General features: G+C 42.3%; 1 protein-coding gene across 1 annotated transcript; it reads left to right on the top strand.

Moving 5' to 3' along the window:
- Positions 1 to 315: 315 nt before the first annotated feature.
- On the top strand, positions 316 to 21156 carry asmt (acetylserotonin O-methyltransferase). The gene is made up of 8 exons (XM_030427468.1): positions 316 to 513; positions 2177 to 2351; positions 2534 to 2663; positions 4124 to 4192; positions 7422 to 7540; positions 13992 to 14132; positions 17993 to 18115; positions 20659 to 21156. Exons 1-8 carry the CDS (start codon positions 412 to 414, stop codon positions 20874 to 20876), a joined length of 1077 nt encoding a protein of 358 aa, XP_030283328.1. The 5' UTR covers positions 316 to 411; the 3' UTR covers positions 20877 to 21156.
- Positions 21157 to 22605: the final 1449 nt, after the last annotated feature.

Genomic DNA, 22605 nt, shown 5'->3' with positions numbered 1-22605 from the left:
ATGGAGGAAAGGAGAGGGGCACATCCATCATGAGACACTTTCCCCTCAAAGGTTTTCCAGGAAAGTCAGACCCACTTTTTTTGGGGGCCATGAAAACTGTGGGAAACACGTCTGGTATGAGAATGCGCTGAGTGAAAGTCTCCACCCGAGTGTGTCCAAGTGCGAGTGATAATGAACAAAGCAGCAGTGTGTTTCCACAGAGTTGTTTCTTTGTCCAAAGCAGACTTGAGCCCCCGCTCTAATCTGGGTTATCTGGCTTGTAATCAGCTTAGACCACTCGCAACTCTCACTGCTGCAGCGGGGTGGGCACTTTGTCTGGGTCTAGTTCTGTCTTCTCCTCCGTTCTTCCATTCACCCGTCGAGGCCTCTCTGAAGAAGGGAAGTTCACTTTACTGTCCAAACAAAGAGGCCATGGCTGAACATCAAGAGGTGTGTTCACCTGAGGGGACACCTGCTGCAGACACGTACCCCAAAAAGATACTCGAGTACATGGAAGGATTCCTCATCTCGAAGGTAATAATACACTCTAGACTTCAGGGGACACATAAAGAGACACACCTTTAGAGTTTTCTCTCTGCAGCCTGAGGGTTAATGTAGTTAATCACATTCTTTGGTGGCTGATATTGTGATAGCATCAAACATATTCAAGCCACAAGGACACAGTGTCAGAGAAGCTGAGAAGATTAGCTGACTAACAACTTATTTAATCAATTGTCAACTTTTTAAATCAACTGTAAAGTAACTCTTAGATCAAAAATGCAACGCACTAGATATGTTGCTTTATATCTTTGGGTTTCAGACTGTTGGACACATTGAATGCATTTTGGAGATGCCTTCTTGGGCTCTGGTATGAGGTGATGGGCATCTTTTAGATTCAATGATTATCTTCCACAGCAGAACTTTCTAATTTTCTTTCCAGCGCTCCAAGTACTAACTGAGCTCAGCACAAATCTGTCGAAAGTATGTGGCTACAGTGAAAGGATTCCTTAACACCGAAATAAATGTTGAACTTCTGAGTTTGAGGTTTTTATTTTTCATTTTGCATTTTGCATTTTTTATAAAAAACATTGACTTTGCTGACTAAATCAGTGAATCAAATGAAAAGTTCTGATTTAATCATGTTACAGCGCGTTTGACTGTTTCCACTGCAAATTTGGTGTTAAAATTTCACAAATCAATTCATCGAGAATAAAAATCAATCGTCAATTGCAGCCTGAGAAAATCTCTAAACAGTGATCTACACCCATATGTACTGGCATCAGTTGTGAAAAATGAATCCGGTGTTGGTTCTATTTCTGGCCTCGTCACCAACCACAGGCTAGTTTACAGCACCTTTCATTAACTCGTACAAACAGTGCACATGAATGTCTACAACACTATAACAGAGTGGGGGAGTGGATGATGATGCTTTAATTGAAAGACCAGCGGTGGAATGTAACTAAGTACTTTTATTCTGTACTGCATTTTAGTTCAAATTTTAGATATGTACACTGTACTCCTTTGTACTTCCACTCCACTATATTCTAGAGGCAAATATTGTACGTGCTCCCCCACTACGTTTGTCTGACAGCTTTAGTAATGTTTCAGATCACACCTTTCCTGTCAGGTAAAACAACACATCACCAAATGTGGTGGTATTGAATGTGAATATGTCTGATGGATTTTCGGTTCCTTTGGGTTGATAAAATTCTCTTGACTTCTTAAACTAAATAATCTCTTTTAAAACCCTCATGGATTACCTGGAAACACATTAACACAAAGCGGAAAACTGGATTCTGTTTCCAATGAAAACTAGATGTTGATTTTTAGAGATATGAACAAAACTGCTACTATTAAACTATCCAACAGCAGATAAAGTAGTTAAAATGAGCTCATTCTTAAACATTTACAGCAGTAAAATGACACAGATCTATTCATGCAGCAGTCATATTAATCAAAAAAACATCATATAATAGTTAAACACTGATACTGACATTTCCTCTGCAGAATGAGTACTTTTACTAATTTTGCAGTTTGAATAAATATAAAGTCTTTTTACTGCATCATAACAATGCAGTCCTGATTAGTGTGTATATAGATAAATGCCAATTAATTCAGTTGATCAGATAGTTCTATAAGTACACAGAACATTTTATTTCATGTTGTTTCTACTCTGTTTCCTCTCTCTGTGTCTCAGGTGGTGTTCTCCTCCTGTGAGCTGGGGGTGTTCGATATGTTGCTGGGTGCAGAGCGCCCCCTGTCTGCAGAGGAGATCAGTCAGGCGGTGGGAGCCAGCCTGGACGGCACACAGAGGCTGCTGGCTGCCTGCAGCGGCCTGCAGCTCCTCAACACACACCAGGACGACGGACGAGGTAGACGCTCTGATTTCCCGCTTTACATTATGATTACACGCACATCTCCCCTTGTCTCTGTTCTGTGCGCCTGTCTCTCTCTCTCACACATGCATAAAAGGTGAAACTTTGTCTGAACACCTGCAGTGAGTCACTGTCAGTCATCTCCTTCCTCCTCCACCTCCCCCTCCACCTGTGCTCAGTGCTTTACAGTAACACAGAGCAGGCCAGCATTTACCTGACCCGCTCCAGTCCTGTGTCCCTCTACCAGTCTATCCAGTACAGCTCCAGAACCATCTACCTCTGCTGGCACCACCTGACCGACGCTGTCAGGTCAGTACACTGATGGACACAATTTCACAGTAGAAAGAGTTCATGTCACATTCATGTCCATAGAGCAGTGATCATGGAAAAGTGCTACAAATGACAGCAAATTGTGGATGATCTGTTTGTTTGATGCCATCGTCATAACTTCTCCCCTGTTTCCTTAAGAAAAAGATTAGTTGATTATCTAATCTGACCACCATAAGTAAATGGTACATTTATAATTAACCACCTGTAGTAAATAGTTATTTCACTGTTAACAAACAATTAAATGCTTTATAAACCATTTGTTAAGCTATTGTAAAGGTTTAAAACATCCGTTGAACTTATTTTTATCAGTAGCAGTAAACAGTTCCTTCTATAAAGAATTGAATTGTTTGTTAACAGTGAATGAACTGTAAAATATATTTCAATTAACTATAAATCGACCATTTATTTAATGTATTTACTGATGGGTAAGTGTTTTCATTTTTATTGTACAGGGTAAATTTAGGGGTTTAGACAAAAATAAATAATTGTGGAGTTAAGTTCTGCGTTGAGTGTTGTTGTTGAGGATGAGTTTGGGAGTCTCGCAGCCTGAGGAATGAAGCTGTTCTGTAGTCTAGGGAAAAAAATCATAATAATAAAAAGATAATATAAGGTATAAGATAATAAATAAGATAATAAATAGATCAATACAAATTCAGGATTTCCCAAGTGTTTTTATATCACCTTTTTTATAAAACTCAAAATTGACTCTACTGATGCAATTTGATGCAAACTTTTCTGTTTTGTGCATCTTTAATGTGACTTGAAAGGAATCTTAGATCATTTATTATAAGAACATCCATTAATGACCACAATAAAATGTAAAAAAAAAAGAAAAGAAAAGAAAAAAAAAAAAAAAAATATATATATATATATATATATATATGTATATATATATATATATATATATATATATATATATATATATATATATATATAGACAGGCAGGCTTTGAGAGGCTGTGAGAACTGCGGCTTTGATTTTTAGCCTGAGGATGTGGATTCCCGTCCTCTCCTCTGTTTGAACAGCGTCACAAGATGGATTTTTAGTCTCATTGTAATGTCTGAGAGAGGGACCGGCAGCTGTCAGACGGCGTGACTGGATTCACTGTGGCTGACAAGCGGAGTCCATCACACTGAGAACACGTTGAGGAAAAAGATGATACAGAAAAAGATAAAGGCATCTTGATCGAAACAACTATTTCTTTTGCGTGGTTGTGAGCCCTAGAAACATCAGAATTTTACCTAAACTACACAGAACACGGTTGTGTGATTCATGTCAACACACTTGATCTTATTGATTTCATCTACTTCAACTGGGAGACGGAGCTCAAGCAGATTATGAAGCAGTGAGACGATCAATACCGAGAGCCTCCCTTCATCGAATGAGTCACACACCCCTTACGTCATACATGTGTCATTCTGTGTTTTTCGTCATTCTAGAGAGGGAAGAAACCAGTATGAAAAGGCTTTCGGAGTCAACTCCAAAGACCTGTTTCAAGCTCTCTACAGGTAAGAAGCACACACACACAAACACACTCCCGCTCATTTACATTCCAGCCCTGTCTCTCCATCTTAAGCCTGTCCGTCACTCTCTTCTTACATCCTCCTAAAAAAAAAAAAAAAAGACCTGTGGGATTTATTAGGCGGCAGCAGTGGATGTGTGAGGCAGAGAGGGAGAGAGAGGGAGAGAGAGGATGTGGGCAGTGATGTGAGGAAGCTCGTGGCGCAGAGAGACAGAATATATCTGCCATTGTCCTTGAGGTCTTGTGTGTTTATAGTATCTGGTGCCCGCAGTTTTAATGCTTCACTGATCCGCTGGTCAGCAGTTTTCAGAGGTCACACGCTGAAAGTTTCACACTTTGTTCACTAATAGATTTTGATCCGCCGGCCTGAGGCGCTGTGCTTTAAAACAGTGTCAGTCCCGGAGGGATCAGAGGCCATCAAAACTGAAACACTGTGGAATAACTCGCTAAAGCACTCTCAACCCTTGTCCTCATCAGAGCACGGTTTAAAAAGCTGTTTTACTTTGATGGAAGGGGGTTGGTGGCACCAAACAGATGTTAAAATGCACATTTCCGACAGTATTTGAAACCCGAACAATAAAATGAAATGTACCAACACGTGTGCAGATGTACGACTCGCTGTTTTTCACTGTTCACTGACTTTACTTCAACTGAAAAAGAACAAAACTGTGAAAGTAGATGTATTTCTTTGCATTGTGAACTACCAGTGATGGAACGAAACTAAGTGCATTTGTTCAAGTACTGCACCTTTAGTACAGTTTTGCAGTGCTTTTACTTCCCTTGAGTATTACCATTTTCTAATTACATGGCTTGATTGACAGGACAGATGCCAGAATAACACGATGAGAGAGGGGGAGCGACTTGTTGCTACTAGTCATAATGCATCATTTTAAAAAGTTAGCTATACTACTATTTTAAGGAAATTAAAACCAAAAAAATGTGTCCAAATAATTGCCAATCAATTCCATAGTTGATTAATTAAACAATTAACCGCTGCATTTGCAATTTTTTGTTCTGATATCCTGTTAAAACGAAGCGGATCATCTCACAGGAGCTGCCTCATTGAGAAAAGATGAATGCAGAATGAGAATATTCACACAAAATTCAACGCACCCTTGTGCAGATGAATTTGCAATTCAGCTTTAATTGACTGAAAATGGAAAATACCCGGTGAGAAAAAATTTCAACACCTGCACACAATTGACTTAATGTGGAGGAGCAGTTGTTTGTCCCCGCTGATTTCCCCTGTGAATACTGTGGGTAAATTAGCAAGAGGAAACAACCACTGAAGTCATTCAGCGGCTTCTCAGAGCGCTGGAGAAGGAGCAGGATGCTTCAAAGCCTGGCTGGATGAGTCAGACTCCTGTTTACTCATCGCCATTTAACCAGCCATGTACCGCACCTGAATAATTTACAGCCAAGTCCTCCTACCCGAAGGAGCAGAAAAGATTTGGAGGAAAGAAATGCATGAGAGCGAGGATTTAGAGAGGTTCTGATATTTCAAAAAAATATACGAGAAGTTTGAATACAATGTATGAGGTCTTTTTTTATCCAAACAGGACGGATGTGTCTGATGATTTATGTCATTTTAAGCGAGGGGTTTAACACTGAAATAGCTGTAAGATTTTACTTGATGTGGTCCTGCAAAAGATTTAGGCCAGTGACTGAAAAATGGAACATAGTTAACAATATTAAATGAAGCATTTTACAGGATATTTGCTCTTTGTTTGGGATATAATAAGTATGGACAGAACTCGTGCTGTAAAATGCACGCTGTGAAACAATCCGCATAATATATTAATTCGGCAATTATTATATTAATTTGCACGAATTTCTGGAAAACAGTACAAGATGTGCACTGACAAAAGCCGTTCAAACTGTTGAAAAGCTAAAACGTCCTTGGCGTCGTACGGCTGTGTTGCAGACGCGCAACCGGCCACCGTATGTAATTGACGGGAAAAGCAACTGTGCCTTGTGTAGAAAACTTTGAAACTATGGCGGGACAAATTAGACCATTGTGGGCCGTCAGAGTCTAGGTAGTTAACAGGAAACACTGATCGGCAGCACGTTCAAAAATTAAACAGTTGGACATGAATACTTTTGATATTTTGTCAATGTTGTCCCTTTTCCAGAACGAGCGCACTACATACCTACTCAGGACGCGGTGGTCACGTACAATAAAATGCATAATTGATGTAATGATCTTCACAAAGCATGTTCCCGTTTCCTCTACCAGAGAGGACACGGGAACATGCTTTGTCAGTCTTTTCTTCTATTCTTGCTGATCAGACAGAGAGGATAAAGCAACAAGACAGCAGTAAAACGCACAACAGTGATCAGACAGCCATGACCCATGACTCTGACAGTGGAGCTGCAGGCATGTTGAGGCGGACGAGTCATGTCTGTGCAGAGAGAGGACGGATCATAAACCACTACGACGTTACGATGATGTATTGAGCTGAGCTGGCTGAGCATCCCCCCCCCCCCCGCCCCAATATGGAGACAGGATGAGATCGTGTGCATCAGTCGGGGGACAAGAAGCACTGCAGATGTTATCATTAGGGGGCGTTCAATAACTTATGTCCAAAACGTTCTCAAATTAGAGCTGACAGTGCTGCTGTTTGGCCTCACAGTCATTTCATCTTTTCACATCCGATGTAATCAGAGTCTGAGGCCGCGACAATGACTCACTTTCAAAGTCCGACTGGAGGTCAGCGTGACATCTGAAAAGTTAGTTGGCCGAGCACAAGTTTGGATCAACAGAATTCTAGTGTTACAGCACAGAGGATGCTCAGTGTGTGTGTGTGTGTGTGTGTGTGTGTGTGTGTGTGTGTGTGTAGCCCCATGGCAGGGCAGAGTGCTGGGTGATGAGGTGGAGATTCCTCAGAGCAGCAGCCGTCACCACAGGCTCTTCTGTTCTGCTGCACCCTGTCTATCGCTCTCTCTCTCACACACACACACACTCACACACTCTCACATACTGTGTCGCCGCAGGGAGCCACTTTGTACACAAGGAGCTGCGCTGTGTGTGTGTGTGTGTGTGTGTGTTTGTGTGTGTTTGTTTGTCTGTTTATTGTGGACATAAAGCAAGTTGCCTCTTTGGTGACGGCTCACAGAGAATGACAAAGAAGTTTTTTCTTTTGCCAATACAGACTTTAATAAAAAAGACCAAAAAAAAAGGCAGTGATGACTCCTCTCTGTCTCTGTGTGTGCAGGTCTGACGAGGAGATGGTGAAGTTTATGCAGTTAATGAACTCCATTTGGAACATCTGCGGTAAAGACGCAGTCACGGCCTTCGATCTGTCGCCGTTCAAGGTCATCTGTGACCTTGGAGGTAAGTGTGTGCCGGTGTGTGTGCGCGCGATTGTGTGTTTATCGAGTTACCAGATCTCATTTCCATAAGGTCGTGGGTTCAGTCATTAACATTTAAAATTGTCGGAGTCATGCGTTAAGGGGAGACAGCTGGCTCAGCCGCACACACATACAGTATTCATACAGTAGAGTGTGTGCTCGTGTGTGTGTGCGCGCACAAAAGATACACAGCACACACAATCAACTGCAACCTTTTATCACACCCCCCGCCCCACCCCACCCTTCAGGCCCGCTGAGTTAATGACTCTTAGTAAATCAGTCAGCTTTCCCAACACACACAACTCAAAGTCACCTCCACCTGGAGTTTCACTGTGTTGACATTATCCTGTGTTTGTAAAAAAAATCTAAGTGTATGCTGTTAAAATTATGTTTTTTGCTTCACAGCTGAACAAAGACGACAATGTACAAACACAGGGAACTGAAACTTGTGGTTTCTTTGAATACATATTAAATATCAGCCACAATTCGTGGGTTACCCGCCAGTTGCCAGAGTAAATGTTGGTCGTGTATAGTTCTTCACAATACGGATTTATTCATGTTGCAACTTTACGTTTCTGAAAGTTCTGTTTTCAATTTCACCTTGTGACCATGCTGTGGTCATGGCCTGGTCAGGTTAAGGCACAAAACCACTTGTATAGGGTCTGGAAAACATCACGTTTTGGCTTAAATTACCTGTTTTTGTCATCACAGACACTTCTGGGAATGTCCCGACTTCTCCTCATAAATGTCCATATTTTGTCCGTACAAATACAGCCCTTGGCAGCCCTCTTGCCTGGAACTCCACCATCATCCTCTGTGTTTATAACCACCAGATCATCGTCTGGCTTAAAATACCTGTTTTCCCTCAACAAACATGGCTGCATATTGCCCAGAAGTCTCTATGAAAATATCCAGGATTGTCGCAGGGCTAAATGTTGAAACACGGTCTTGAACTGTGGTCACTGGCTTGACAGCCTTCTTGCCTGTAACACCACTACTGTAACCTCCACCTCCTGACATGAAAGTCAGGTCGCAAACATGTAATGTGAACGTGGTATGACATGTTTTGTTTGTTTTATACAATGCAAACACTCAAAGTCTTAGTGAGTATAATTTCTCGTCAAAAATATCTCAGTCAACTTAATATAAGACACAATTATATATAAAATAACATTTCAGAGACATGAACTTCAGACTTGTTTTTATATGTTCTTCATTTGTTCCATTGTCAGAAACATCTTGTATTCATTGTTTTCTTTATTTATTTTTGAAGCTGCATTTTTTGCAGTGTAAAATGCTTAACGGGGCAGCAAACATGCATTTAGCTCGTCTACACTGAAAGCTAAATCAGTGTTTACAGAGAGTTGGAGGCATCAGAGAGGTTTAACCTGCTCAGCGTGAAGCAACCAGCCATCTCTGTTGCAACAGTCTATTTATTTACCCTTCTTCTCGCCCAGGAACGGCTGTAATATGTGATTTTGTAGTTTGACAACCGAGAAAACGGTTAAAATCAACAGTTTTCCTGATGTGGCAGCATTTCAAAACCTGAAAACAACATTTTGTCATAAATCTGCATTAATGTGGACATGGCCCATGGATTTTTCTCAAGCATACAAGATTTCTGCCAGTAAATAAGAGCAGTTCCGGTTAGCTGCAAACTAATTTAGCTTCTTTCCATTGTGACACTCCGAATGTGAAATGTCTAAATGTGAAGCAAGAGGTTGCAGCCTTGTCAGTCTTCGCATAAATAAATGTAATTTCCTTTTGGCAAATCAGATTTATTTATAAACTACTTTTGTGCCGCAGTTTTCTTACAAAATGGTTTACACACAGAGCAAAGTGCAACAAGGATAAAAAAGTGAGGTGAAAAGAAAGGCTGAACGAACGCACCATGAACTGCACTGTGTGAGGCGAGGACTTGAGGGAAAAGAACAGAGCGGGATCAAAAGCAGAGGAAGAAATGAGCAAAATAAAAAAGTGACATGATATGAATAATAATAGAGGAAAAAAAAAAGCTTTTGTTGTGCTGATGTTGCCAAGTTCTGTTTCAGTCAGTCTCCTCGCGTCCTTTTAACTGCACTGAGGAGCCGCTCGTTGTCTCCACTCATGAGCCTCTTGATCGATCAGAGAGAGCAGATGATGGATAGTAATGTAGCAGTAATGTCCACATGTGAGATTACACTCAGAGATGAATGATCCAATGTGCAATCAATGTTTTGTAGAACCCCCGCTGTGTTCAATCAGGATGGAGGTTGAGATAAAGCCCCTGAGCGGCGCTCTAATCTCGACTGAATGTCTTTTAATTTGATGTGGAAATGCGTAAAAGTGCTTCGACATTTAACACATTAATTTAGACAAGTTTTTCTCTATTATAATTATAATTCATTAAAACATTAAACATTAAGCTCAGTAAGCCTAAGAAACAGCACACTGTACAAACACTACTTCACACACTTGGCTGCCTCCTTTGTGTGACACCTCAGTCGACCACACAGGGGAGCTGTGAAGCCACTAAAAGCACACACTCAAACACACACACACACACACACACACACCCCCACGAACAGCCGCAGACACACATCGAGGACGGTCCTCCTGTCGGCCCCCTCTCCTCTGTGACTTCCTCAGCGTGAGGTTGTGTGTTCATGTTTATGCATTAAGGTGCTTCACCAGAAAACTGTGTGCGTGTGGACAGCAGGAGTGACTGCACTGTCTCTCACACAGCATCTGTTGTGTCTGCACACACCTGCTGCTCAGGTGCTCTGTCTGCCGCTCTGTCCAAGGTCCAGATCAGGGATCAGCCAGCCCGCATTCAGAGTCTTCATCGTGTCTCTGACGATAAAAGGTGGCTAATTCTATACTGACGATCTGCGTGAGGCCGCTCACCTAGATTTATTTTAATGTGACATTTAACACACAGTTCAGTTCTATGTTTTGTTTAAAATGCATAATGAACTTAAAAGGTTACAGCAACTCTACAGAAATGATATTCATGGTTCTGAAGCACAATGTTTGTCTTGTTATTTTTATGTAAATAGCCATCTGCTTCATGCTGCTACACGCAAGAAACTCAGTCATGAAACAATATTCGCGTCATTTACTTCAGATAAAGCCCTGATACTACAAGTGGAGAATGTATTCAAACTTGAATCATGGAGGAAGTAAACAAACGTTGGCAGAATGTGCTGTATGTAATGTTAAAGATGCTCCGTGTTACGATTTGTATCAGTTCACGTGTTTTAATTGCCCATATGTGAGTGGATTGTAACGTGATGTGGAAAATGTGACCTTCATCTTCTTCCTGAAGGACTCCGCTAACAGAGAGCCACAGTAGTTAACGCGTGACCGCTAACGTGAATTAATGCTCATCTTCCAGCACAACACTGAAGTTTCACAGAGCCCATTTTATGTAGTGATAGTACAGGATATAAGCAGATATAAATTATAGAAAGTGTAGATAGTAAAGTATATTTGCAACAGTCCCGTCGCTCACCAAAGACCAACCTACGGTAAAAATGTGCATTCCGTCTCTCAAACTCCATTCCCCGCTTGTAACGCCGTCCTTCTCTGAAAAGTCTCAAGTCTGCATGGAGATAACCCTGATTATATCTTCTGATCACTGACAAAAGCTCCTCCAGGCCCACAGAAGTACATTATACAGCTATTTTCCCAGGCTGGAGAATTCTCACTCATTGTAAGTAAACTGATCTTGATGTCAGCGGAGTTCTCCCACAGTAGTTCCCTGCCACAGCTGAATTAGCTGGATACAGATGCAGTCAGCAGTATGTAGTTGCTGACACATTACAAATAGAAAGCGTGTACACAACCAGTTTTTCTAATAGATTTATTCAACCCTGAACATATTTGTATGAGAACAAAACTAATCACTTTTATAGAGCACACAGAAACATCAGCACATACATCAGTGGAGCAAGTAGCACTGTCAACTTCACTTTCAACTTTCTTCCCTTTCTCGTCCTGCTCTGCACTTATCTTCCCTATAGTTCCTGTTTGGAGCCATGTTTGTAGTGTTTTAAAATTTTTGTATTTACCTCTGCTGTCTCTCTAGTTGCAAGAAGGCCGTTGACATGCGCCCAGGGTGCCTGTGATAGTTGATATGACAAGCTTTGTAAGAATGTCAATACGATTCACATGGCATTAACTAATTTGAACCTATTAGTGGTTTGCAGAGACTTTAACCACCAACATTTCATTCTGGCGACTGGGCTGCCGTCACACCTCACTTCCTCATCGAACTCGTCCTTGCTCATTATTTGACCTGCTCAAATGCTTGGTTCAATCACCATATTTGGCAAGCTATTACAGCACACATTAGAACCACACAACCTACTCTGCTCGTGAACGAAACTGCTTTTAACAGTATTGTTTGCTCATTTATTCTGTTTAACGTCTCCTCTTGACAGCGCTTAAAAATGAGGCCGTGAGTTTTTTTTGTTGTTTGTTTGTTTGTTTGTTTGTTTGTTTGTTTTTTTGTCTGTCCATTGTCTATGATAAGTTTGTTAGGTCGATTGTGTGTTTGGTCTGTCTCTGTTTTTTTTGTTTTTTTTGTGGTTGTTGGGATTGTCTCTCTATGGTCATTTGTTAAATAAATAGAGAATAAGATGATTTTATATGATAACTGAAAAGATACAAATAAAGTGTTTAAAAAATAAAAATAAAAATGAGGCCGTGCCCCGATTGATTCAAGATTTAAATAAAGGTTGAATGAAAGTAAAAAGTCTGAAAACTCAACAAAGACGAGGAAAAACAGAACAGTATCAACACAGCGTATCAATCACGATCTCCCGTCAAAGTATTTCATTAACAAACTGAGGCAGACGGGTTAGCTCGGTGTCTCGTAGCTGCGTGTAGTGTTTGGATTCGCTCCTCCTAGCTGCTCTTTGATTTCTCTCCTCTGCTGACCCCTGTTTGATGTAAGCGCCCGTGTGTGTGTGTGTGTGTGTGCGTGTGTGAAAAAACATAAAGCAAGAATACAGACTGATACAGTAGCAGCAGGCCCTATTAGGGGGAAGGCACTACTGGGCTTGACAGTTTGCCCTGCACACACACACACACACACACACACACACACACACACACACTCCTATGTCTGGCAGCCTTTGTATGTTTGTCAAAGTGCGATCTTTTGATCCCGTATTCCACCCCACTGCCTCTCCATCACTCATTCAAACATTCTTCATCTATCTCTTCCTCTCTATCTGTCTCGCACACTTCGCTCTGTGTTTTATATTCTGATTGCTTGATGAAGCGTGAACGCTGATAATAATGCTGCCAAAGCATCAAGTTGAAATATTCATATTTCCACATTAAACCCCCACCCCCGTTTCTGCCCTTGTGTGTTTGTGTGTGCTCGTATGCTAATTTGATTTCGTTATTTTCCAGTCAGATAATCAGGTCCGACCTGCACCCAGCATTGAGCTGCGGTTCTGTCTATGAAGACAGCGTTCAGTGCAAGTCATGCGCCCTTTAATGCATGCAGGGGCTGAACTTGGCCACAACCCCCTAATGATTAACATTCAACAGCGAGTAAACAGATTTTATAAACATCTTTTATCTTGTGACCCAAGAGTTGAACAATGACAAGAATCCTTTCTAGCAGCTGATCTGGAAGCTCTGCCAGTGACAGACACTGAACAATTCAGCCCAACCAAACTGTGAAATGTACCTTTAAGACATACTGGGTTGCTTTGTTATGAGTGGAGCACTGTTTTTGTTCATGGATGATAGAATAGTAACCGTGCAACCAGGATATGAAGTCCACGTCTTAGTGATAAATGATGAGCGTTGTGGAAACCCAACACGTTGAACCAAAAAAATAAAAAATGTCACTCTCACAGTGAAGCTAGAGGAAGAGTCCCTGAGGCGCGTGGATGTCTGTACCAAATCTCATGACAATCCCTCTGATAGTTGTCAAGATATTTCAGCCTGGATCAAAGTCGTTGAGCAACTGACCAATCAACAGACCGGCGTTGTCCTCCCTGGAGCCTTGCAGCTTGTTACGTAAATGAAAAAATGATTTACATGCAAAGGTTCATGCATGTGAAATCGGTTTGAGCCAGATAACAATCACATTGCGTGTGTTTTTGTTTGCCCTAGCTTAGATTAGATTCCTCCGTCGGATTCCTCGACAGTGAGCTCTGTCCAGTTTGTTCTCTCGCTCAGCCACTCTAAATTCAGTTCACTTCAGTCTGCTTTATTGGCATGAATGCTAGATGAACCATATTCCCAAAGCCGCCATATACAACTGAATACAAATCATGCATATAAATAATGGGTATATACCTGAAAGCATCTGTTCCACTTGTCTGACTCTGTGTGTAGAGTGTGAGCATGGTGCAACTCCCTTGTTAATGAAGGTTGTGTGCGTTCATTGCGCCGTAACTAAAGGTGCCTCTTTCTGTTTCTCTCTCCAGGCTGCAGTGGAGCATTAGCCAAGCAGTGCACGTCAGCCTACCCAGAATGCACCGTTACGATCTTTGACCTCCCCAAGGTGGTGCGTACGTCGAGGGAACACTTCTTCTCGGAGGGCGACCAGAGGATAGGCTTCAACGAAGGTAATGTCATTAGAGCCAGGTGACATCACTCGACATATTTTAATCATATACAGACAGTTCAAGTGCACACACACACACACACACACCATTTACACCTTGTATTAATAAGCATTCTCCTGCTCTGAAATCTGCCTGCATTGTGATCAGATCTCAATATGCAAATCACACCAGCAGAGATGGTGGGCTTGTCAACAATTGGGGCACGTTGCCATCGCTGTATCAGCGCTACTTAATTTTTCCTTGCCAAAGAAAGGGTCTTCTGCAAGATTTTTCTGGGCATACTTAACTCCAAATACCGACGCTTTCGGATTGCGGCTGACCTCCGAGTTAAAATCCTTAAGCTTCAGCATTACTATCTTACCACCAGGAGCTTTAAAGTAAAAGTTTGTGTCTTTTGATGTGGGGTTGTATGAGGTACTCATCCCTAGTCAGTGCATTACCTGCAGTAGATGACCGTGTGTGGAGAAGCAGCGCCTAGCACCGTCAGGAAAGCAGAGCATTGTGCTGCAAAATGGCACTGGCAGCAAGAAGTATTTTAGCCACCTAAAAGAAGACACTAACTAACTAGACACTAACTATATAACTGTCTGTATTCCTGCACATGAGCACAGCTGTGCCTGCAGCGCACTGTATGATGTGGCTGTCTGACGGTAATGTCTTGCTTTCGGTGTCGTTCCGCAGTACAGCGCTCTGCTTCCCTGTCTTCTTCCCGTCCGTAGTTTCCAGGGGCCTCGTTTATAAAACTGTGCGTAGGATTGACATCAAAAGGTTGCGTACGCACGAAACACAGAAAGTGCACAAGCACAAAAATATCCTGATTTATAAAACAGTGCGCACGCACGTCCTACGCCGATTTCCCTTTATAAATCACAATCCACTCTAAATGTGGCGCACCTGTGTGCGGGTCATACCACGCCCATAGTCGCCTATAAATATATAGAGAAACGCCCCCCAATTAATATTCATTCATGACTGAAAGCATGCCGAAAGCAGAGAGAAAGGCGAAGAAGCGCAATATCACCCAGTGTGAGGTGGAAGTTCTTGTCGGGGAGGTGGAGAAGAAGAAGGCTGTATTATTTGGTGGACACGGTGTTGGGTCGGGTCACCAATGCCAAAAAGGCTCTAGAGTGGCAGCATGTGGCAGACAATGTAAATGCTGTTGCCTCAGAAGCTCGGAGTGTGGCCGAAGTGAAAAAAAAAAAGTGATCAGTCATAAAAGTAGAAGCAAAAAAGCGCCTGGCGTCACACGGGCAGAGCGCCTGTGCCACGGGCAGGGGAACAGGCCAACCTGAGCTCACCCCGCTGGATGAAAAACTGACGGGGATCATCAGGGAATCCCTCCTGAGTGACGTGGTGATGGAAGTGGAGGGAGACACCGGTGCCAGCCCAATTCATTCTCACTCGGTGCTCTTATAGCAACATGAGTGCAGTTAGTGGCACCGATTACATTTGGGAAACCAGACATTGCTGCAGATTGCGCATTTTTATTTGCCTGTTCACCCACCGTATAAGGAAACTTTATGTACTGCTGCGACAAACCAATTATACCTCCTAACACGTCTGGCATAACACGGCTAAAGGTTGGCTGGGATATCCCTGACCTGTCAGCCAATTCCCTCTGGAATGTGCCGGTCGAAACCAGAGCGTTGTGAGCACTTGAAGCGGGACTGGCACGGCGTGGTTTCTGCGGGTGCTCCTCTCTAACAGGCCATCAGCCACTCATCACTGTTGGCCAGTTGATCTTGCTGGTCTCTGAAGTTCCGTTCCCTCCGTATCCTTCCGTTTGCCACATCCTCCAACAGTGCCAAAGCAGCCATTGTGCGCCATAATGCATTGTGAATACATGCCTTTATATACCCATCTATTAGGTAATATCTTCTACACATGTGAGAATAATCTAATTGACTAACATTACAAGATAATTATAGTCTTTATTTGTATGGCAACAAAGCACAGTTACAAAGTGTTTTATGCGTTATGCATTGAAAACGGAGATGAAACGAAATGGTTTATATAATATAGGATATTAATATATTAAACTGCATTCATATCAGTGTAAACGTAATTTGTTCTACTGTTGTCTTACTATTGTTCTAAACCATATGTTTCCCGTGTGCACTCCAGGGAGTATGTTTGTTTATTCATTGTAGAAACATTTTTTTTTGAATACATTTTCACACAGTTTCTCCCGTTTCTTTCTTCTGCCATCAGTGGCTCAGTTTCTCCTTACCCCAGTTATGTGCGTACGCATGGGTCAGAGTTTGCGTGGAGGACCGCACATTTTCCCGTCAAGTTCTCGTTTTATAAATCCCACGGTGTGCGTAGAGAGTGGCGTACGCCTTCTTTAGTGCGTACGCAACGTTTAGAAAAAAGGCCCCAGCTTTTGGTTCATGATTCCTCTCAATATTCCTGGTGTTTACTTTGCTTTTTTGGTCAGCCATTTGTTTAGCTTTTGTGTTTGGCCTTTGTATTTCATGGACTTTTGTAAACAGTTTCACTTAATAATACAGATTTTGGGCTAAATAAATAAATTGATTTCATTTGATTTGATTTAATACAGCTCAGCTTTTGTGCGGTTACCTGCCTGCCTGTGCACATCTGTTGCTGAAACAAAAAAGTAGTGCCTACTTTATTTTTAGCAAGGATTTTTTTCCTCAGGAAGAATTGGCTTGGAGTGCTTAAAGGGGAATAGATAAACTCTGAGGTATTCAGAGCTGGACAAACACATTGTTGGTTTTTGTCTTTTAATGAGACTGGTTGACAGTATGAAAGATATAAGAAATCGCCTTTAATGAATGCATCCAAGCTGTAAAGATTGCATTACACCAGGCTCTGATCCCATCTTAATAGGATGGTGCAGATTAGGTCTGGCTGATCTGATCTCAGTCTGATAATAATGCCTTCTGTGTGCAATTATACCTGTATTAACCTTTTCTTATCCAGATAAATATTCCATTTTATCACAAGGTGCAAATGGGATCATCATGGTGTATGAAGAGAAACACAAAGACAATGCATTACACATTATTTAGAATGGAATAAATGTTCATAAATGTGTCCGTTATTGTGTAGTCACCTGAAACAAATACTGTTATGTTTGTGTAATCTTAGAATGAGCATTTTTATATTTACAGAGAGAGCGGGTCCAACATCTTCTTGAAGATTTTTTTCCAAATCTGATCTAAACGTAAAAGCAGAATTAAGACACAGTTGATGCGGTCACTTTTTTGTCTCCTTCTGCTGCTGGGCTGAAAACATTTTGGACAAAACTGTCAATTTATATCTCACGCTATTTGCTGCCGGCTGTCAAACACGTAGGGAAAAAGTCCTCAGCCGTCTGTGATCTTGAAAACCTGAAGTAAAAAATCCATTCCTGCTGTTCTCATTGCCGTGATGGTGACAAACACAACAGGAACCGAAAAGAAAATGAAAAGCAGTGATATATAGTTTTTGTTTTTCTTCAATGTTATGCAGACCTCTGGGTGGTCATGCAGTTATAATGGACAGCGTAGACGTGGAATTGAGTCGAGGACAGGCACACAAACACTCATTTTTATCACAATTTATAAACAGCAGCAAGTGAAGTTGACCCTGAGCCATGTTGGACAGCAGGCTGAAAATACACTGTTGGGTCAAATCCTTCTGACACAATATGATTACAACAGACATCAGCCCCTTTTAATTAATTATGTTTGAGTATGTAAAACACTTAAAGAATCAGTGTCTCATTACTGGAAGGCTTGTCAACATAATTAATAATTACGTGAAATAATTAAATCAAATATAGCTGCGTCTTAGGAATTCACTGCATCTGAATTGTGTGTGTGTGTGTGTGTGTGTGTGTGTGTGTGTGTGTTTAGGGGACTTCTTCAAAGACCCCCTGCCGCAGGCTGACCTCTACATCCTCGCCAGAATCCTCCACGACTGGACAGATGAACGCTGCGTAGAGCTACTTAGTAGAGTCTACAAAGCCTGCAAGCCAGGTCTGTGTTTGTGTGTGTATGTGTGTGTGTGTGTGTGTGTGTGTGTGAGTGAGTGCGTGTGTGTCTTTGACTGTGACTGAGATGAGTACTTTTTTTTTTCCTCCCCTGCTTGAAATGAGATGGCAGATTGTATCCCACAATGCAGCTGATCCCAGAAAAGTCTGTCCTTCTGACTTTGATCAAAGACAAACTCGCACACACACAAAAGCAGCAGACTCTATGAGGAGGCACAAAAACCCTCTCATGTGTTTTTGCCTAAGTATGTGTGTGTGTGTGTGTGTGTGTGTGTGTGTGTGTGTGTGTGTGTGTGTCTTAAAACAAGGAAATAATGTAAGTAGGAGAGCCTTTTCGTTTCTGGGCCGATAATACAACCTGTACAAAGGAGTGTCTTATTAAAGCCTCACAGGAAACATTTAGAGCAGGCATGTTGACCCGCTGTAGCACAGAAAGCACTGTTGCACCCAGTTATGGCAATGCAATGCAACAACTAACAATGGTATTAGTTAGACCTGTGTTTGTCTGCTATGATATAAGGTATATAAGAAGCTTGAATTCTTGTCGATCAATTGCATTCCTTTTTTAATCAAACTAAATTAATCATGAATATGGTTGTTTACTAGTTGGTAACAAGTTGACAACAGAAGATAAACTGCCAGTTGCACAGCGTGCACACTACCTCAGATCATCCGCCAACATGGTCTTAGTGTCCACTCATATGCCGATGACACACAGCTCTATCTCAGCACCAAAACCATCCACCCAGCTCCCTTCATTCCCTTGTCCACTGCCTGCACGTCATAAAACCTGGCTGTTATTCAGACTTCTCAAACTCACGATGTACACTAAGCATGTGACTGAGAGATCCACTGAAGATACAAACAAATGTGGCAGACAAAAACAACACATGTGTGGACAAATAATGAGGCTGTAACGTTCTTCAAATTACTCTTGAAACAAATATAAATGTCATATTCGAGGTATGGCACCTGCTGCTCATCTCGATGGATCAGCTCCTTTTAGTTACAACGACAACGACCGCTGATAGAAACAAGACGATGAAAGAAATATGCATTCACTCGCATTTTTTTCTGCTTGTTTTCTCAAAATTGTGTTAAATTTTGTGATACATTGAAATGGAAACCTAGCTTCTAATGGACAACGTGATTTACCCTCCCACAAAACAAGCAGATTGAACAACATTTTGTGTATATACTGGCTTGTTCTGTTGGGCTAGTGATCGTTTTAGTGTAATCACATTGTTTTGATGTATACTGGGTTTATGCAAAACTGAAGAGAGAGAGAGAGAGAGAAACAAAACAAAGAAAGGAATAAAACAAACAAACACAGTGTTTCCTCTAGGATTTTTTTCAGCAGCGGGGGCAGGCTCTCCGGGGAGCCGTGGCGGCGTAAACAAATGACACTTGACTGCAGATTTTACTTTTATGCCCAGCATAATCCCCCTTTTTATTGAATAGCTGGCATGGAAAATGGCTTTTTAAGGGCTGAATGTAAAAATAAAAAATAATAACAAAAATACAACAATAACATGAAAAATAAAACAATAAATAATAATTTCTTGATGGGGCTGTAGAATCAGTGGCAAAGTTTGCACCCAGGCTCAGAACAATGAATTTTTCTGGGTTTCTTATAGAAGAGCTCTAAGGCTCTGTTGTACGGAAATTCTCAGAGAGGTGGCCCACTGATGCTCAGCAGCATAGATGCTGTAAGGTGATCCCCCTGCAGTCTGTTTCTCAAGTCAGTCTTCACCTACAAATAGAAACAATAATGAGATTGTTTCTCTCAATGTCCTACACCCTAATCATTTTAAAACTGTTTCTAGTTTGTGTCTGATGATATATTATAAATGTCTTACCCTTTTCATTGTTGAAAAATCCCTCTCACAGTTTAAATGAAAATGCAGTCAGCAGTTACATCATGGCGTGTATATATTCGCTTAATGCTATCAATTAGTTTACTCACGTTAGCGACACTGAGTTGAGTTGGCACCGGGCCCAATTAATTAAGCTACCGATATGTTACGTAACCTTAGCTGGCCATCAATATTTTGCAAATGTCTATTGAACTTATAAAATCTATTATAAGTTTTCTTAAGCTAATAAGTCTACCTTTTCTCCGGTGAGTCATTGCCCTATTTTCAAGATGACACTCCTCTGACTCTCCGACCTGCCTGGGAGCTTGACGTGATGTCACTTTCAAGGCTGCGCTCTCGCGAGTAATTAACGTCGATGGCACCAGTAAGTTCTTGGGGGAGGGCGGGGGGATCTACTCCAAAGAGTAGATACTGAGCAAGATAGTTATCTAGTTTACCTCAGCACTCGCGACACCCGACCCAGTGCAGGACTCTGCTGTGAAGGTGGAGATATGATGCGGCGGTGGTGTATTTGCGACAATTAAAAAAAAAGAAAAAGAAAAAAAGAAAAGAAATTTGAAGGAGCGGCGGCTAGGATGTAGGAGGGCCGCCACTCCTAAATGAATGTAGAGGAAACACTGAAACAGAGCTGAACCGTTGGTTCATCCTGCAGGAAGTGCTGTGCTGCTGGTGGAGGCGTTGCTCTTCGAGGACGGCTCTGGCCCGCTGACAGTGCAGCTCTACTCCCTGAACATGCTGGTGCAGACGGAGGGCAGAGAGAGGACGGCCGCTCAGTACGCTGCCTTGCTCGCTGCTGCCGGCTTCTCCGACATCCAGCACCGCCTCACTGGGAAGATCTACGACGCTGTGCTGGGACACAAAGAGACATGAGACCCACTGAAAACTGCCTGAGAAAAAAATTCTATTTATGTATTTTTGGTTTCACCTCAAGTTTCTTCATATCAAAAAAAGTTTCTCTCGCTGTATGACAAAACATCAGTGTTATGTAATTGCTTCTCATTGAACCTGTATGACATATTCAACCCAAGGCCCATTGTGCGGCTGCTTGATTCTGCATACTGAATATTCTTTATTATTGTCCATCATTTCCTGTAAATTAGCACATTTTGGTATCTTTGAAAACGTACAAATTAAAGTTCTTTGGTATGAACAGTGATTGAGACTTTCTTCGTCACTTAGATACTTTGGCTGCTGTTTTGTGTTGAACAGGAGTTAGCTTGTAGTACATGTACAGTTGCCAGCACTTGGGTTTTTAAACAGTCCAGCTATTCAAACAAAAGAGCGAAAAGGGTCTGAAAGCTGTTTGGAGCTGCAAAGCACTGTGTTGATTTTACTGGCTCCATCGACACAAGCAACCCTTTCACATCCACCAGGAGTGCTTTCATAAATTATTTTGGATACCAAGCATGCTACTGTCTGTGAGCCTGTGAGGGACCAGAGTGATCTCCCCACGAAAAGGGGATCAGGGCAAGCCAGACTCAGATGGTGGAGGTGGAAAACAGAGCCAGCAAAGCGTCAGGTGCCAAAAGAACAGGATTTTTATTTTACAACAAAAACCCAATAAAAATACACACAAACTCTGAGGACAAAGTCAGGCAAACAAAAATGGCAGGAACATAGCCTCACACCAGGCTACTTCCACTCAGAGCCCCAGAGAGCTGAATGAAGATCCTTTAAATAACGCAGCCTGCTAAGCCCAATTGGGGCAAACCATTAATGAGGGGGAACACCAAAATCATAGTGGTCCACCCATGACATTATATACATAAATATATCCCAGAACAAACAATACAAAATCCCCTTGTGACACAGACAATATTTAACCTGACAAACCAACCTCTCTGCATAAGAATCACACAAACCAATATATAATAACAAAACAAACACCCCTGGGCGACATGGGCTATGCCCCCCTTGCCCCTCGCTCGATAAAGACCGCCCCTGCAGCGGCGCGCGCTTCCGCCGAGGAGCAGTGGATCCAGCCCGGGAGTGGAGGTGAATATGCTGAATGTACGTGAATGTCTGCAGGACCAGAGTCTTTACCAGTGAACAGATGAAGAGCGGGACGAGTAGTGGGTACCTCACTACACGCCAGGATGATAGAGAGGAGTGAAAAACTGTCACAGGTGAGTTGTGGGTGTGGTGAATGCGAGCCATGGCGCACTGCGTTCCCGACGCCGGTCCCGGCTCACGCCACATACGATAACCCCGCACGGCCCAATACACACATTTCATAACCGTACACATCAATATAACATTCTCATAGAGCCCTTAGCATCATGTGCGGGAGTGTGTGCGGGTGTAGGAGTGTGCGTGTGTGTGTACAAAGGTCCGAGAAAAGTCTCTCTTCGCTCCCTCGTGGGCCACGCTACACATCGGCGTTTCCCCCGAGGAGACGGTGAGAAGGGGGGGGGTGCTCACCTTCTCACATTTCCCTCCCCCTCTGGAGTCTCGCCAACAGGGTGGCGAGACAAAAAGTCTGCCACAGTGTTCTCCTTGCCCGCCCGGTATTGCACCGTAAAGCGGTACGGCTGCAACGCCAAGAACCAGCGGGTAACCCGAGCATTGGAGTCCTTCATGCGGCCCAACCACTGCAAGG

Source organism: Sparus aurata, chromosome 9 (genome assembly GCF_900880675.1).
Source record: "Sparus aurata chromosome 9, fSpaAur1.1, whole genome shotgun sequence".
NCBI lineage: Eukaryota > Metazoa > Chordata > Actinopteri > Spariformes > Sparidae > Sparus > Sparus aurata.
The sequence above is the reverse complement of the archived record's forward strand: the minus strand, read 5'-3'. Positions and strand labels throughout refer to the sequence as shown.